The sequence below is a fragment of the Anneissia japonica genome, unplaced genomic scaffold (genome assembly GCF_011630105.1).
Source record: "Anneissia japonica isolate Jap-2015-1 unplaced genomic scaffold, ASM1163010v1 scaffold26_len2425191_cov177, whole genome shotgun sequence".
NCBI lineage: Eukaryota > Metazoa > Echinodermata > Crinoidea > Comatulida > Comatulidae > Anneissia > Anneissia japonica.
This window is the reverse complement of record NW_022685220.1, coordinates 1,488,666-1,506,004: the sequence shown is the minus strand read 5'-3', so window position 1 is coordinate 1,506,004 and position 17,339 is coordinate 1,488,666. Positions and strand designations below refer to the sequence as shown.

Sequence of the window (17,339 nt, the reverse complement as noted above, 5' to 3'; positions counted from 1 at the left end):
TTTTTTTTTTTAATGGTTTACAATAATATTACAGTTTAATGGTTTACGATAATATTACAGTTTAATGGTTTACAATAATATTACAGTTTAATGGTTTACAATAATATTACAGTTTAATGGTTTAATGGCCCCGGAACCCTGAACCCCGACCTGGGGCCCTTGGCGGCCCCTAGCCCCAATCATCAGTGTTCGTGCTTCACTCGCAACCTGACCACTTCAATTCTCGTGCCTATGGCCCTGTTCTAGCACCATAGCCAACTATCAAGCGTTACAAGAAGAGGTAAATTACCAAGCGTCATGGCATCATGAAGCTTCAATATACCCGGAGAGAACTCTAGACTGATTAAATTTAATGAGAATTGCACTTAATGAAAACATATAAGTGAAAGATTCACTTGCACTCTTAATAATGATTAATGGGAAAGCATGGTTGTGTACAATTAACTAGGGATTGTGTTTTACATTATAATAGAGGAAGAGTTGTCATGGATAATGAAGGGCTGGGAGATTGCCTTCATTAATATGGTAAGGGCAAGGGTTGATATAATGGATGAGGTACAAACGTAGCGAAAGGGTTTCTAATAGATAATGAAAGGGACAATGGATAATTAACACGTTCAATGCCATGCCTTTTATACATGTTCTGCCACGTATGCCAAAAAATCAGAATAGTGTGTCTAATAAATTATATAATATAATGTACTTGTATTCTTTGGCTAAATACCTTTAAAAATAATGTTTTGCAAAAAAGTCTTGTTCTGGACTTCCAAGATTTTGGGTCAGAATTGAGACAAAGTTGTAAATCTTTTGCCTAATGACAAATGAAACTGCTCCTAAGTACTTCAGATTGTGGAGAATAAAAACTAGTAATCACATGTAATTAGTTTTTAGAATAAGTCATGTAAAGGGTAGTTGATCAGTATCTCATAATGATGCAATGGAATTATCATCCATGTAAAAATAAAAGCCTGTTTATTACAAAATTTCATAATATAAACAATAGCTACAATATAAAGTGTCCTCCACGGATAACCAAAATTAAAACACTACCAAGGGTTCTCCAAGGCAGTTTTTGCATACGTTTAGTATTGGTCATGTAATTGTGCCCTGCTTGAAAAAAATTTTGGATAAATATTAAAGCAATAAATGAAGAATGTATTACCAACCCCCCTACCACCATCCAAAATTCGGAATAATCTAGCGTTATATGGTACAGTTGATTATTGATTGTCTATTTTGATAAAAACCTGATCCAATTGTTGACCTCACCAAATGATAATTGGCCTCTAGGAAATGTACCAAAAATGGAACGACTATCGCTTAGGTAGAGTTCATTAAAAAGTCCCTAACATTTCTACCTGAATTAGGAATTTTAAAAATATATACTGAGCTCTCTTTACAGAAAAGTCCTGGATCCATGTTTTTGTTTCTTTCTTTTAGTATCATTACAAATAGCGTAATTTTTTTCCAAAATGGCTGCATAGGAACATTGGCCCTCAAAAATGTTTGATTGCTTATGGTATTTGTATCTTGGATTTCATCGTCAAGTACCCCACTTGAAATAAGCTTTTTTGAGTGTTATTTAAGTTTTATACTGAAAAAAATTCAATCAATCAATCTAACAATAAGTAAGTCAACATTAATCTCTCTCTTTTCTTGGTTTAGGGTTTTTTTCCCCTTTTTTCATTTTAATTTCTTTGTTTATTTATATTTCCTTTGTTACTATGTGTTATTTTTTTAATTTTATTTTTAACTTTGTTATTTTTTGCTTTTCTTTTTTTTTTGCCTTATTATTCTGCTTTTAATTATTTTATAGTCAATGTGATTTTATTTTAAATTTTATTTATATAATACGTATATATGTAATAATTTCTTTTCCTTTTGTTACTTGGTTTTTATTATTATTTTTTCATTTTAATTTCTTTGTTTTTCTATTTATATTTCCTTTGTTACTTGTGTTATGTATTGAGGCTCCCTAATGTTCAGCTTCGGCTGGATGGACCACCCTCGGAAAATATTGTTGAAATAAAAAATAAAAAATAAAAGTAACATGCAAACACACACTGGATAAGAAACAGAAATGTTTACCACGTGATCAAAGGGAAGAGGGCTGTCCACTGGTCACCGCTATTACTAATAAAATGGATTTTATTATATACTTAAGACCAACTGTAACGGGCATACAAAGATCTACACAATTTACATAGAGATACAGAATTCACAACAGACAACAAAACGCAATACTGTATATACAAATAAATTTAGATTTCTTTAGTATGAAACACACCAAGGATTATCATCCATGAAAGTGTGTTGACTGATTTCCAAAGAGGTCCATCTGGTAGTAAATTGCGCAGTACTCAAATAGACAATCCCCTACATCGTACTCTGTTCTTTAACAAAATGCACATGGGCCATAATACGTGGCACCATTGACCCACTGCTTTTCTGGCCGAATCACTAGAAAAGCAACACTTGGAGAAGCAATGGCATCTTTGATTAGTGATGGAAAAGGTGTACTATTTTAAATAAAAATATCTCTGGAGGATGCCTCCATCACTAACCAAACCAGGTTCTGTTTGAACAGAATTTAGAAACACTTTACCATTGTTTACAGAGATGATATTGCAAAGGTTTGAGGTGCTCAAAGTTGGCAGTCTCCTGTTGATGGGTAATGGTCACAAAGGAGAATCAACAACAAAATGAAAAAGAAACAGTGTTAACTAATTCATCAGAGTGAATCTTTAAATTTTTCCTAACCTCAACATGATCTTCTTCATTTCTATCGATTTGTTGAACATGTTTTAGAAAAAACTAATAGTTCCTGGAAGACTGGAAATGCAAGCACAATTCAAACAGCTTGAATTAATTCATCAGAGTGAATCTTTAAATTTTGCCTAACCTCAACATGATCTTCTTCATTTCTATCGATTTGTTGAACATGTTTTAGAAAAAACTAATAGTTCCTGGAAGACTGGAAATGCAAGCACAATTCAAACAGCTTGAATCAATTCAACAATGAGCCTTTGGAAAAATATTTGCATATAAAATTATCTAATTGTAACAATCCTCTTTGACCGTTGTCATTTATTTTTAAAAAAAATTATTTACATACAAAGAACCAACATTACAGATTAAACTGCCACCTTTCAGATGACCCCCTTCCCACAACCACCAACAAGGAGAGATTTTAAGCTGCCAAATGTGAGGACTGATACATTAATGAACTTTATATAATCAGTTTTCCAATGATGATAACAAACAGTGATGATGATAATAGACTTCAGACATATAATATCAATAATTCTAATAAGAATGAGTCATTTTGAGACATATCACAAAACCAATGATATGACAAGTTGCAATAATTGACAATTTACCAAGTTACCAATATTTTGGTATCAGATTTGCATTGAAACACTATCAAATGACAATAATTATAATAATAAGAATGAGTCACTTTGAGTCATGTCAAGAAACTACTGAACATAGCATGTCTGAGGAATTTTCACAAGTCGCTATTGTTGTGATTGACAATTTACATAGTTATTAATATTTTGGTATCAGATTTCCATAGAAAAAAAAAACTATCAAATGACAACTTAGTCGTGTAAAAACCACTACGACTTTCTACAGTGCAAGTCAACTAAGAAATACAACTGGCCTATTTTTATACAGTATTTGTAGAATACTGTTTCAAGAAACTGCACACAAGGTACTGTATTCATTATACCCATAAATTACATTTTTATCCAATAGTTCAGAAGTCTGGATTTATGCCTATGTTTAATTTTAAATTTTATACATCATATATATTTTATACATCGTACAATTAATATCCGTATTAAGATAAACGTATACTTATGTTGCATTTCGGTTGGTTATAAAATAGTAAAAAAAAAACAAAGAAAAAGCTAGTCCTTTTAATACAACCAAGGTCTCTCTGAAAGAAGGCCTAGTCCGTGTAATATTAATCTGGTGATCTAGCTAACAATTTTGTGTGCGGCCACATTAATACTAGCATTTTGTACTCGGGTATAACCTTACCCCCCTCCCCAACTCAAAAAAATCTTTGTTACAGTATGTAAATGGCAATTGGGTATCTGTGGAATACTGCAATGGCATCCAACATTTTCATCGCCATCAGTCTTCATCTCTATAGAGGGCGCTATTTATATATGAGCTCAAATCTGCTCTGTATTTGATACAGAAACCAACAATACTTTATTCTGATTATTTTATATTATGAGGTTAAAAAAATATAATCTATGTCAATCATAATGGTACTACAAATAAGATATTATTAGACAAGCTCATTTTTGTGCATAGAGACTTTGATATCGTGCTCAAATCCAACTACACTATCTTAGTTAAGCTTTGAAGCATGCTAAAAATAATCATGATCAATAATATACAATACTATTACAAAACACATATATAAAACATATAAATAAAACTATAACAAATATATATAAGTGCTAAGTTAATAAACATACTGGACATTTCCTTTCAGCTTCTTGGATATTTCTTCTACCACAGTGTGGTAGACATGGGCTTTAGTAATGAGTATGTCTGTACTGTCTGCAAACCTTGAGGAAAGAAAATGTTTGTTCAGGAGGAACAATTGCCACCAGGGCAGTCTAACTCTGCTGGCCTAGTGTTGCAATAGTACTTTGACTGTCAGTGGTTCAATTCTCACAGCTCTACAATCTTTCTTTTCTTCACTTTACATGATTCAAGATAAATTGTTACCTACCTCAGTTTGCATACTCTTGCGAATAGTATGCATTCCTTTACTCCATTGGTTCTTGATTGCTTCACTCTTAGCAACAAAGTCATCTTCTTCAGGTTCCAATGCATCTTGACTCAGGCAATCTTCCTGGCTGTGATGGAGCTCAGAGCGACTAGCCCTTGGGGATGACATCCGGCTACTTCGAGGGCTAAGAATGAAAGCAAACATTACAGAACTTAGTACAATTAACTGAATACTTTTTTCAAGAGATTGTACATTACCAGATAGCAACTAGATAACCAGGTAATGGCAATACTTATGAATTTGTTTCTATGCACTGTGTTTTAACCAGGTAGTAGCGATATAACTACTCCTACTTAATGCCAGTTAACAAATCAGAAGAAAAAAAAAAATGAAAAACCAACCAGACAACTATCCTTTAACTATAAAATAACATTATATCCAACTTGTAACCAGACAACCAAATAATGAATAATTTATTATACCCTTAATTTTCTGGTAAAAAAATTTTTGTAATAAAATCTCTGTAAAACATTAAAATATTTTTTGTTCCATTTTTCATCTGTGACCGCGAGTTGGTAACTGTTCTTTTAAATTACAATTTTAAAGAATTTTATTTGAATTTTTAAGGTCTGTTTCTAGACATTTTGGGGGTAGGATATCAAGAATAAACAAGTGCATACCTATCAGTGCCAAGGGACTGTTTACTGTCATTCACAGGTATAATTCCTTTGTCAAATCTACTTTTACTAAAGCTTCCATCAGATTCAACATCACTTCTCGTCGGTTCTTCGATACTTCCGAGACTGTCAGAAAACGGTTGCAGTTGTTTCTCCAGTCCCAGGTCTTGTATTCGCTTTGGGTACAAATCCATAGCATAAGGGTCCTGACCATAGCTTTCATTTTGGTAAGTAGGAGCGATATCTTGGCTTGACCGCTCATAATTATAATAATCAACATGGGAAAGAGCATCGTTATCCTGATGCATGTGTGGGTTTGGCTCGTTCTTCCAATCATATCTTATATTGTAATCGTTCTGATCGTCATAGACTTGTGGATCATCGTGCTGTCTACTAAGTTGGTATTCATCTTCACGAGCATAAATGTCCTGAGAGTGCATGTCGTCACGCGAGTAGTATGGGTATCGTTCATCTTCGTAATCATCATAATGCTGTAGATGATGTTGGGAAGGGTAATCGCTCATCGGGTACCCACCTTTCGGGTACCTGTCCTCCGGGTAAGGATCATCAAAATCGTCATACGGTTGATCGTGATATTTTTCATAACTATCGCATTTCTCCTGGCTGGCATACATGTCCCCGCCATCGTCCGGATACCCAGAATAGTCTCTGCCCATTCCATGCATGTCGCTCTGTCGAGGATCATCGTCAACATATGGACTTGAGTTATAACTGACTGAATACGGAGGTATGTCATATGAGTGCGGATAATCGTTCTCGTAGTAATCGTTCCTACCACGATCAGACGAGTTATCTTTGCTGAGATAGGATAGTGGCTCCGTTGAATTTCTTCTGCTGCCGGAGTCATGATATCTGGGGTCATAGGCCTGAAATATACCAAATAATACAGCAATGAAAAATTAATAACCTAGCAATAAACAATTTGTATTTGACAAAATATAAAATGAAATATTGGAAGGTGTAGATTGCTTGCTAGCTGAACTTGTCTTCAGATCCCCGTGTCTTGTGTCTGCATGCTTTGCTTAATTTTCACAATTTTAAAACAATTCTGCTCAAGTCTCAAATTAAACTTAGTTACAGTATCATAGAATAACTTGGGTGTGAAAGTATATAGGAAGTTAAAACCTAATATTAAAATTTCTGTGATTTGGTAGTTGAATTTTATGGATAATTTTAATTTTTTTTTTATTAATGTTCATTAATGCATATATTAAAATATTGGTGATACAGTAGTAATTGTTCATTATTCAATTGAAAAAATGTTTTTTATATTTCATTTTAGCTCAAATGTTATTATATTTCAAACGCTCAAATATAATAAAGTGTATATGTAAAAATCATCCAATATATTAATACACTTCCTCTTTTCAAAATATATTTGTTGTCGTTAACAGGCTAAAAGAGATGCATTTTGAGTTCATTTAGTTTTGAATTGTCAATAGAGAGGATTAAATATTTTAAATAATGAACAGAAAACTTTAAACTGTTCTACATTGTCATGACATCACTTTTTAGTCTTTAGTCTTTATAATGTTAATGTTATTATTTTACTTTTCTTTGCTCAGTATGTATTTCAATATGTATATATGTATGAATTTAAGTTTTTTCCTTTCATCTTTATCTTCTTGCAAAAACGGCCTTGTGAAAAACACAAATATGGTGATACAGGTTTTCTGCTTTTTAAAATAAAGTTATTATCATTATTATTATTATATTATTACTATATCCATTTTTAAAATAAGGGTAAATAAGCTTAATGTAAAATTCCATTTCTTGTTTTTTTTTTTTAAGATTTGAAATAAGGCAAATATTAGATGTATCTTGAGTTTATATAGTTTTGTATTGTCACTGAACTTCCTTAATTATATTATTGTTATTGCACCTCTGTTAAAGCCAGGCTAGGATACAGTATGTTGTTCCATATATATTATTATCTCAAATTATACATCTTGTTCCTAATTTGAGATAATAATATATATTATCTCAAATTAGGAACAAGATGTATATCAAGCACAGCCCTTCCACAAAAAGTTCTTTTATTCAGTTATATAAAAAGTGTCTGTGGTTGGATCTTATCCAGCTCCACTATTTGTGAGCAACAGTCAGTTGTATGACAGAAAGTGCATTACATCCTATAACATACCAGATCTCTTTCATAATAATAGCCTCCTGGTGCAGCACCATAGTCATCAGAGTAACGACCTAAATGTCGATGGTGGTGATGGTGGGATGGACTTGAATTCACGTCACTTGTATAATCGCTGTCTTCTGCTACAAAAATAAATCATGTATATAATATTTCTAATTTTGAAGCTGTTACATATTTAATAAAAACAACAGCAATGCAACATGCAACCTCTTCCATTTACCAGTGAATTTGGATTTTTAATTTGTTTTGGTGTGAAACACACCAAAGATTACACTCTCAGGGTCCATTTTTGGTAAATTACATACAGTAGTACACTGGGAAACAACCCCTGCTCTTTTCCGGAAATTGTAATGCACTTTTCAATGTGCACAAATTGTACACGGGACCAAGGGTTTAAATGTCTCTTCCAAAATATGGTGCGCAAATGTAACTTGCATTTTAGCCATTTAGCGCAAACACAAGTAGAGCCGACACAGTTCTGTTGACACAGAGTTGATATCACTAACTTCAGCCGACCGTACTAATATTAAAATCAATCAATCAATCAATCAATCGTCCAATAAAGCATTCATAAATCCTAGCCGTTACCTTTGAACGAAAGAGTGACAAAAATGGAAGAGACAAAATGTGGACAAATTGTCTTTCGCAAGGACATAGGCCAAATGGTGAAGACCACCACAACAGTGCCACCTACTTTCCCCATGTATGAAATTGATCGATGATAGCCTCGATATTTAAGGTACAGTACATAGTAGAAGCGGTTTGGAGCAGTGGGAACGGTTTGGTTTTTTTAACCTCAAGGTGGAGTTTTCAATCCCTTGCTGTGTATTTCACTTGTGTCCTTGAGCAAAGCACTTTGATATCTGCATTGCTTCTCTCCACCCAGGAGTGCAAATAGGTACCTGTGTGGGTTGCCTGCTGCTAAGGTAAAGGTAAAGTTAGGAGAATAACCCATAACCTGCAGCGTCATTGTGCTGAATTGTGTATGGGCGTGGTCAGTGACTACCTAGCAGCCATAAAGGGGCGCATCATGGTAGCTACATGTTCACATTATTCCACGACAGGGGCTGAAATGAACCATAACATCAGGGTAACCCCCTACCCTTCTGAAAGATGCAATGGGTTCTTTAAAGTGCACATGAGCCAGATGTATACACTGGACCTCAATTTTAAGTCCTAATCCGAGAAGACTTGATTCTACCAACCAAACCATGGGCGAGGAACAACTGTTAAGGCTGTAGCTGTTAGCACCAATGGCAACACTTAAGCGTGGGGACCCAATGACCAGGGAAAAAAATGCTTTGTAACCTGAAAGGTACTATATAAATAACCAATAACAAATAAAATACATATAAAAATCACATACCCTCTGAAAATTCCCTATTAGCCGACTTATAGGGCTGTTCCTTGATAGCAGAGATACTTTGGTCCATTATGTCGTTAATTACTTTATATTTATTCTGGTGTTCTTCTGCTTCCTGTACTTGTAAATCTTGAAAGACAAGTACAATGATTCAATTAGTACTGAAATTTAATAAACAAATCAATAATTGAATGAAAAAATACATAAAATTAAATGAGATACATATTAAAACGCACATATCCATTTCCCGAGGTATTTGAGAAGGAAAAAAAACATAATATGGTAACAACCAAAGATATCTTAAAAGACCAACATACATAAAAACAAACCAAAGAAAAATAGAGGGTAAAATGGTAATTTTAAGCAAACGTCCATTATTACCAGCATATTGAAGTTTGTTTGTAGAGTACACAAAACACCTCAGAAGAAGCACTAAATATATTATCTAAAACCTTGAGAAAAAAATTATGATATTCTTAAGAGTAAGAACAATGTGCCCTTTAGATTTTCACCCCAGTTTTGAAAAAAAATAATTAAGGAACACATATTGAATTACGTTTGATACTATCCCACAATTCTGTACACATAGTGTGTATGATAGAAAGCAAGAATCTACCTTGTATGATGTTTTTACTTATTTGTATTTATCTTATGATCTCATTAAGCAAAGGTTTGTTAACACTAAACTGTTTTGAATAAGCAGTATATGTTCCCTTTAAATCAAAGCATATATGGTACACATAATGCTTTACATAATCCCTCAATGCATACATTTTTAAAGAGGCTTAAACTGCCTATTTGTCTTAAATGATGTACTGGGTTCTTTAAAATGCACACGAGCCATTTATAGTCCTTATCAGAGAAGTCTTGTTTCACCACAAGAACCATAGACAAGTGTTCTGTTCTTAAATGATGTACTGGGTTCTTTAAAATGCACACAAGCCATTTATAGTCCTTATCAGAGAAGTCTTGTTTCACCACAAGAACCATAGACAAGTGTTCTGTTCGAACAAGCACCGATATTATGACTGCATGTTGTGGGGCATAGGCCTTAACTGCTCAGCCATTCAACTCGCCACAAAAAAAGAAAGAAAAGATTTGTTTTGGTCATGAGACAAATTATGTCACTTCAACAGAACTTACACCTATACTTACAATACTATGCATCACCACCAAGCAATAATGCAATTTTAAAAATAATTATTTGCATGAAGAAGATACAGATAATATATTTCTTTCCATTTTAATTAAAAATATTAATATGTCAATTCAAAAGAAACTAAAATTGTGATTGTTGTTTGATTTTTACTTCAATCATTGTTGAAATGAATTGTGGATAGTTTTTGTTTTTATAAATTGTAAATTGTCTTCTTGATTTGATATGGAGGCACTGGAAGCAGTAATTTCAATATAAAAAGCATCCATAGAAAATACCCAATTTTTGTGGAGAGATTGTCGTATAAAAATAAATTACAACATTATCATAATTTAATTTCAGCAATTTGTCAGTGAAATTGATTAACTGTAATTAATTACTAGGAAAAAAAATTTCCACAATATCTAAAATGAATACAAATTAGAAATTATGGAAATGGGCATTAAGAGCCTCAGTGACCTGTTCAATAAAAAGTGAAAATATATCATTCTAGAACTGTAAAGGTTGAAATGAAAGGGGTGGAATAAAGGATGTAAATGATCTCTTTGTCACATGACAAACTTGGTATGTCACCACTTGTCAGTGGTACATAAAACATATAATCAGAAGGTGTTTGGTTCAAATCCTCATGTGGACAATACATTCATTCTTCTTCATCAATCATACTTTTTGGTAGATATGCAGCCACACTCTATGAAACTCTACACAATGCCATAACTAAGGAAACAGAATATATTTAAGACATCCTGTAGAGTACAGTTCTTTGTATAAATATAAACAAAATTTGAAAAGTAATTATTAACATTTCCCGCATTACTTTTCAAATTGTTTAAATTAATTACTTTCCGATTTTTTTTCTTCTATCCCAAATTCCTATCTTTTTGCACAGGGTTTTTCTGTCCGGAAATTTTTATGGTCACTTCCCGTGCTTGGATCTTCTTCAAACTTTGTCAAAGCATATATATTAAAGATGTGCATAATGAAATATGATGTCATTCTACATATTTTGAATTTCAATACATAGGGAATAGTCTTTTATCAAAATGTGCATTTTTTAAAGCATTTCAACTAGCTCCAGCTGGTTTAAACGCAAAATTACCGTGCAATGCGTGAACTATTTGCGCTTTTAACCTGTGGAATTACACTAAGTTGAAAACTAAAAATGCACAGACCTCAGCAGGGTTGGGTTGTATAGCTATATGGTTAGAAATTTACACATCTCCCTAACCAAAACCATTGCAGCTCTGGTACAAGTCTCAGTAGAGTCAAATTATTTTTTTTTAATATATATATTTTTTTATATTTATATTAGGGGACTTGAGGTGTGGGATTATATATTAGGATATTCTTTGTTCAAACAAGTTTATTTTTTGATATTTAGTTACATCTTTTAGGGGTTTATCCAGATACCGCCATGGGATTAAATGATTATGCTAATATTAATACATCGATGGACCTAAAATTACAGTTGATTTTGACATTTGTGATATGGTAATTAAACTGGACATTGGCAATCTGAGCAATAAAGTATTTAAATTAGAGAATAATTTGATTTGTTTGGATATTAGTCAACCATTAGATCTATAATTTTGATTGATGAATGTTGTCAGGTCAGTGGCCAATTGAATACACAGTTTGTATTGAATTGAATGAATGAAGTTGGTTATCTTCAATACATCACAGCTTTTATGAAATAAAAACACCTTGCAGTACAGAAATCACTAACCACCACCGAAAAATAATTTTATGCAAACAGGTGCCTTGTGATAGTCATCCTGCTGTTTCTCATGCTTGCACTCCATTGACATGTGTACCATCTCACCGGCCGTATCCTGCTACGCCAGTCTCGTTGCACCATATCCTGCAAGCAAGGCCCGCATTTAACATAATTATTTCTACATGGTCCCTACTGTACCTTACTAGTTCCTCTTGTACTAACCCCTACCTTACAGACCCCTATACCACTGTCACCTATCATACTTGCCTCTATCAGTAGTATTATTTTGAACAGCTAAAAAATAACACATACTGCAGTCAAAGCTAGTTTTGACTTGAAAAGAAAAAATACCATATGAATTACAGTACTCCAAAAGTCGGAAAAAAATTACTTGAAAACAGATTTATATAAACCAATACAAAGCAATTAAAACATACATATAAACCACATCAAGATTCCTCAATAATTCAACCATATCATTTTGCAACTTCAATTTAATTGTTCTTTATCAGTCTAATATATAAATACACACAAAAATTACACCATCATTTGTCATGACCACTGCCTATGTAAACTTACATACCTTATATTGTTTTCATAGCAAATTCATATGATTTTATTATTGAAGAATTAGTTATAATTTGAAAATCAATATGAAATTATTTTATCAAATAAAACATGATAGTTATATATAAGATGAAAAAAATAACATACCACCAGTAAAACTTTATTGTTTAAAATGTAAATGGATTAAAACATACAAAACTATTTCTATTTTAATTTTTTTTAATAGTTATTAAACAAAATTTAACAGATTTAACAAAATATAAAGGAATATAAAAATAATAAGACAATAATTAGTATATATGCAAATAAATTGACTGTAGAGTAACTTTTCCACCACCATAGTATGTTAAACCAATAAAGTATTGATATAGTAGTTAACAGATAGTATCACATATAGATATAAATAAATTGATAAAATAATAAAATTAAACTGCATAATAGCGAGTACCTTTAGATTCGTCTGCAGATGTTTTACCTAAATATGGCAAATAAGAAAATATGAAAACATAACAAATACTTGAAATAATATTACAATTATAATATAATAAAAGAATTATATGTTGCTACTTTAAATCGTAGAACATAAAAAAAATGCACTTCCACAAAATAAAACAATAATAGAATTAATATAACCTGGAAAAATGTACGTTGAATTGTTTTTATTTAGCATTTCTACCTAATACGTCTAAAGTATTCACTATGCTTATTGCTGAATAAACGGAGTCGAGACATTAATTATACAATGAATGTCCTTTGGGAAGTAATTCTGTTGCCTTGCGCAGGGACCTTACATTTTCTTTAGCACCCTAGCAAGCACGCACCCACCCATACTTCTCCTTAATAAGATATGTAGATCAAAGAATTAATTAGAATTCTATCATTTCATGATGTTGCAATAGTAGTTTACTCATTTGAATACAATACAAATATTATGAATTCTTAATGAAATATTACTGAATTGATGTATGGCACGTAAATTCTTAATTACTAAATTATATTAAAAAATTTAAAAAAAATATATTTACTATAGATCTCTTTATATAAAAATATATAAACATTAACCATAACGATTGTCACATAGATTTGAGACGGAGATGCACGCCATCCAGGACAAAGTGGTCTTGATTGCTTTTGCTCGTTATCGGCAGTGCTGTCTCACTTATAAATCATTTTTATTAAAACTAAAATGTTATTTTTCAATACATTTCTAACACGTGGTAACTATCGATCAGACATTTTCTTTCAAACAGGAAGTTGGGTATTTTTACAATAGGTAGCTGTGAATACGAAATTTAATAAAACCAGAAAACATAACAAGGCACAAGGGTGTTGACAGTTAGGCGACACACCGGAAAACGGGAGACCTTTTGATAGAATTACTATAGTACTACTGCAGTAGTACAAGTCAATATTCTAAAAACGGCAACAATTCACTTCAGGACTGTCCTCTTTCATCGAAATTTCAAGTACAGTATGTTTTAATTAATTTACTCTAATTTACCTGCATAATCACAACTTGTGGAGATGTGCGCTTAATAAATCTTATTATTATTATTATTATTATTTGATGCAATTAGCTTACCTTGTAATCTAAACAAATGGTCTTGGGTTCAAATCTTAAAGGGTACAATATGCTATAAAATGTTATCATTACTAACAAAATGTCAAATATACAGTACTGTACCTGTAGGCAATTCAAACCGAGCATCAATTAGAACGTTGTGACCGGTCGGGTTGCTTGTTCCTGTGATGTGACCATTTTTCATTTCTACTTCCCGATCAAGCGACAACCAATCACCATCACCCTCCTGTACATGTAGATGAAAGGAAAAGAAAAACAAATTTGTATACTACATTAATACAAGTATTATGTTTTTGTATTGTGAGAAAGCATCTCTATGTCAGCTTTTATTAAAGACAATCTCTAACAATGTTGTTGAATAAAACACACTGATAGAACTTTAATCAAATTCACGAGGAATGTGTCTATGATAATAATAATTTTCAACACATAAGACAGATTCCAAGAATAGATAGAAATACATTACATTGGGATCCAATATGAGAACTTGAGTACAGTAATAATAAATCAGTCCATCATACCAATATTAACAGATTACTGACGAATCACAATACACAAATAAGAATGATTCATGACCAAATGTACCTACATAAACAAAATTCATCTGAAGATCTGAGGCAATTTTTTACCAGTGGGTATCTTCCTTATCTAATAATTCTCCTTTGGCAAGCTAAAGACTGAAATCACTGGCATCGTTCGATGTACAGTTCGTAAGTTAATTGGAATACTGTACAAATGAACGGGAATTAAATTCCAAACATTACCAAATAGCGTAGTAATCGAATTATCTAGCTATGATATCATTCATTGATTTTTATTCCCATAGGGTCAGGTTATCCAGAATTTATGCTGCGAGCTTCGGAAAATAATGTGGATTAAGATGTGAAAACTTGAATTAAGATGCAACTGGCCAAAACTTAATTCCTTTGATCACATGGTTGCAAAATATTTAAGTAGTATTGAATGTGTGTTATGATGGTGAAAGTTATGTGGCAGAATTTCCCTAAAAAAAAAAACAAAAAAAAAACGCCATAGTAAAAGATAATTCACCAGTGGAAATGGCTCCAGGTAAAATGGTCCAATTTACAGGAAAAAATGGCCCCATTCTTTTGATTTTTATTTTAATGAAATTATGTTGCTTACTACTGTATGCTAGGCCTCTGACCACAACAATTATCTCAATAAAATTCCTCCAGCACCAAATGTTATCTGTATACTATAGAGCCCAACAGTTTTTTTTCCCTTTTAATTATTCCCCCCAAAATGCCTCCGGTACATTAATGCTGCCTCTAACCACCGGCTGCGCAGTTCCACACTTTTTCTAGCCCTGGCTATACTGTTGAATTCTGTCTCCTTATAATCTTATAGTGGGTTTGTATTGAGGAGTGGAGATTTGATGAAGACTCTTCCTTCCTGCAGTTACATGACTGTAGTTTAGCTGTTTATTGTCTCTGGCAAAATGTGCATCTGGATGTAGCCTGCAGTCTGCTAGCCGGTGGCTATAATATTAATTAAAATGTGCTAGTTCAAGGACATATCACTTTACCAATCTGTCGCATGAAAAACAGAACACCAACGCGACAAATAAATTCTAGTACGTGCTTCACAGTAAAAATGTAAACATTAAGCTTCAATTCAATCATTGCTTTACTATGGATTTTGAAACATACTTTATCAGAAGTATGAATTATCAAAAACAATTTTTAATTGTTTTGTCTTCTTGAATGACAATTCCCAGGCAACATACATTTCTACGCTCATCCATGTCTATGCACCTTCCAGATCAAATTTGCATTCCGTTGATCAGTATCTTATTACTAAACATAATACTCATAATGCGTAGGGAGGGCGGGCCTTTTCTCTGCTGGAGAAAAATTCTGGAATGGGATGCGACGAAAAAATCAAACAACCCTCTTCTTTTTTTGAGTCAGAGGCCTTTATATTTGATTATTATTTTCTTGAATAGATTATTTTCGCAGATTTTTCCCTTTTTCTTTGTTGAGTCTATATTACTGCCTCGTCGGTGCATAGGAGTAAAGCTTGAGGCAAAGGCCAAAGGTGAAAACTATTGGAGCCCAGCATACCACATTGTGGAATATCAACATACTGTTTAAATGGCCAAATAGAGAGAGCAACCCTGATTCAATTCTGGAAGTTTTGTTTCAAATTGCTTTCAAAGCAGTCTTTTAACATCTATATTGTTAAATTCAGCGCCAGATTGTGTGCTATATAAGTTTTCACATTTTTATTATATCATTATTATTATTATCATCATTATCATCATCATTTATTATTATGATTATTAATTTGAATATATGTTGCTCATCATAAATGTTAAATGTGAAAATCCAAATATGCCATGTGAGCAATAAACAAAACATAGTGATAAAAAGGCTCTGTGAAATTAATGATTTGATTTACTGGTTTCCAAACAGAAACTCAAGTTTGACATTTACTTTTATTGTAAATGACAAAATAAGCACTAATGCAGATTTCTTGGTCCCCGGTTCTATTTCCATCGTTGCCTCCTTGTATTTCAGCTACAGTAAGCACCTCTGGAGGAGCTGATATGCAAGCTACGATAGCGCACCATCTTTCAGATGGGACATTTAAGCTGTTGGTCCTCTGTGCAATACAGCCCATGTGCACATCGCAGTACACGCTTCAGAAAAAGTAGAGGACTGTCTCCCAGTGCACTGCCCAATCACCACCAGAAGGAACCCACTGAAATAAGTCTTCTTCAGACATGGATTATCCTTGAATAAATACATCTATCCATGTTACAATCAAAAACTCCACTCCTAACTCCTCACTAGAGTTAAAATATAGCATTGTGGGTCCTACATGGCCATCATGGGATGTACAGACAATCGGTTACTGGGTATAAGAGATCTATAATATATCATCTCTTCACTTCCCAATCCTCATGAAAAGGATCGATCTCTCGTTGGCCCAAGGTGCCCAATGTCCAGGGGCAAAGCCCATCAAAGCCCTGCTGGAAATTTGGGAGGCAAAGCTCCCAAGGTCCGGTGTTTCATATAGTCAGATTCCTAATTCAAACAATGCAGACACTAAGAGTAGATCAAAATATTGTTTTGCATAAACGTTGTCGATATTTTTTGAGGCCCAGGGCACTGGCCCCCGCCTGATCCCTCTTCCAGGCGGTAGTGACTAAAGGTGTCAAAATAAGTGGATAGATAACCAACTAACAACATAAAGTCATAATGCATCTAAAGGAATCAAGGGTCCCAAATGACTGGCTCTTCAATTCCTCATGTCTATAAAATATCACAGGTCCCAAATGATCAACTCATATTATCAAGATAGATCTATAACACTTAAAGGGTACCA

General features: G+C 33.1%; 1 protein-coding gene across 3 annotated transcripts; it reads right to left on the bottom strand.

The window, feature by feature from the left end:
• Positions 1-4,327: 4,327 nt before the first annotated feature.
• LOC117109013 (phorbol ester/diacylglycerol-binding protein unc-13-like) lies at positions 4,328-14,210 on the bottom strand. 3 transcript variants are annotated; one of them, XM_033251238.1, is made up of 6 exons: positions 14,091-14,210; positions 12,855-12,881; positions 8,970-9,095; positions 7,598-7,725; positions 5,437-6,320; positions 4,328-4,940 (listed from the first exon to the last, which is right to left on the bottom strand). In XM_033251238.1, the coding sequence occupies exons 1-6, from the start codon at positions 14,170-14,172 to the stop codon at positions 4,736-4,738; spliced, it is 1,452 nt and encodes a 483-aa protein (XP_033107129.1). In that variant the 5' UTR covers positions 14,173-14,210; the 3' UTR covers positions 4,328-4,735. The 3 variants fall into 3 exon arrangements, with proteins under 3 accessions (XP_033107129.1, XP_033107138.1, XP_033107146.1); XM_033251247.1 differs by having other exon boundaries at positions 7,598-7,722; XM_033251255.1 differs by lacking the exon at positions 12,855-12,881 and having other exon boundaries at positions 4,721-4,940.
• Positions 14,211-17,339: the final 3,129 nt, after the last annotated feature.

Coding starts and splice junctions, on each gene's coding strand:
- LOC117109013 (XM_033251238.1), bottom strand. CDS start 14,172: ATGAAAAATGGTCACATCACAGGAACAAGCAACCCGACCGGTCACAAC. Junction 6,321..7,597: donor ATTATTATGAAAGAGATCTG/GTATGTTATAGG, acceptor GGTATATTTCAG/GCCTATGACCCCAGATATCA. Junction 4,941..5,436: donor CAGTCCCTTGGCACTGATAG/GTATGCACTTGT, acceptor TTTCATTCTTAG/CCCTCGAAGTAGCCGGATGT.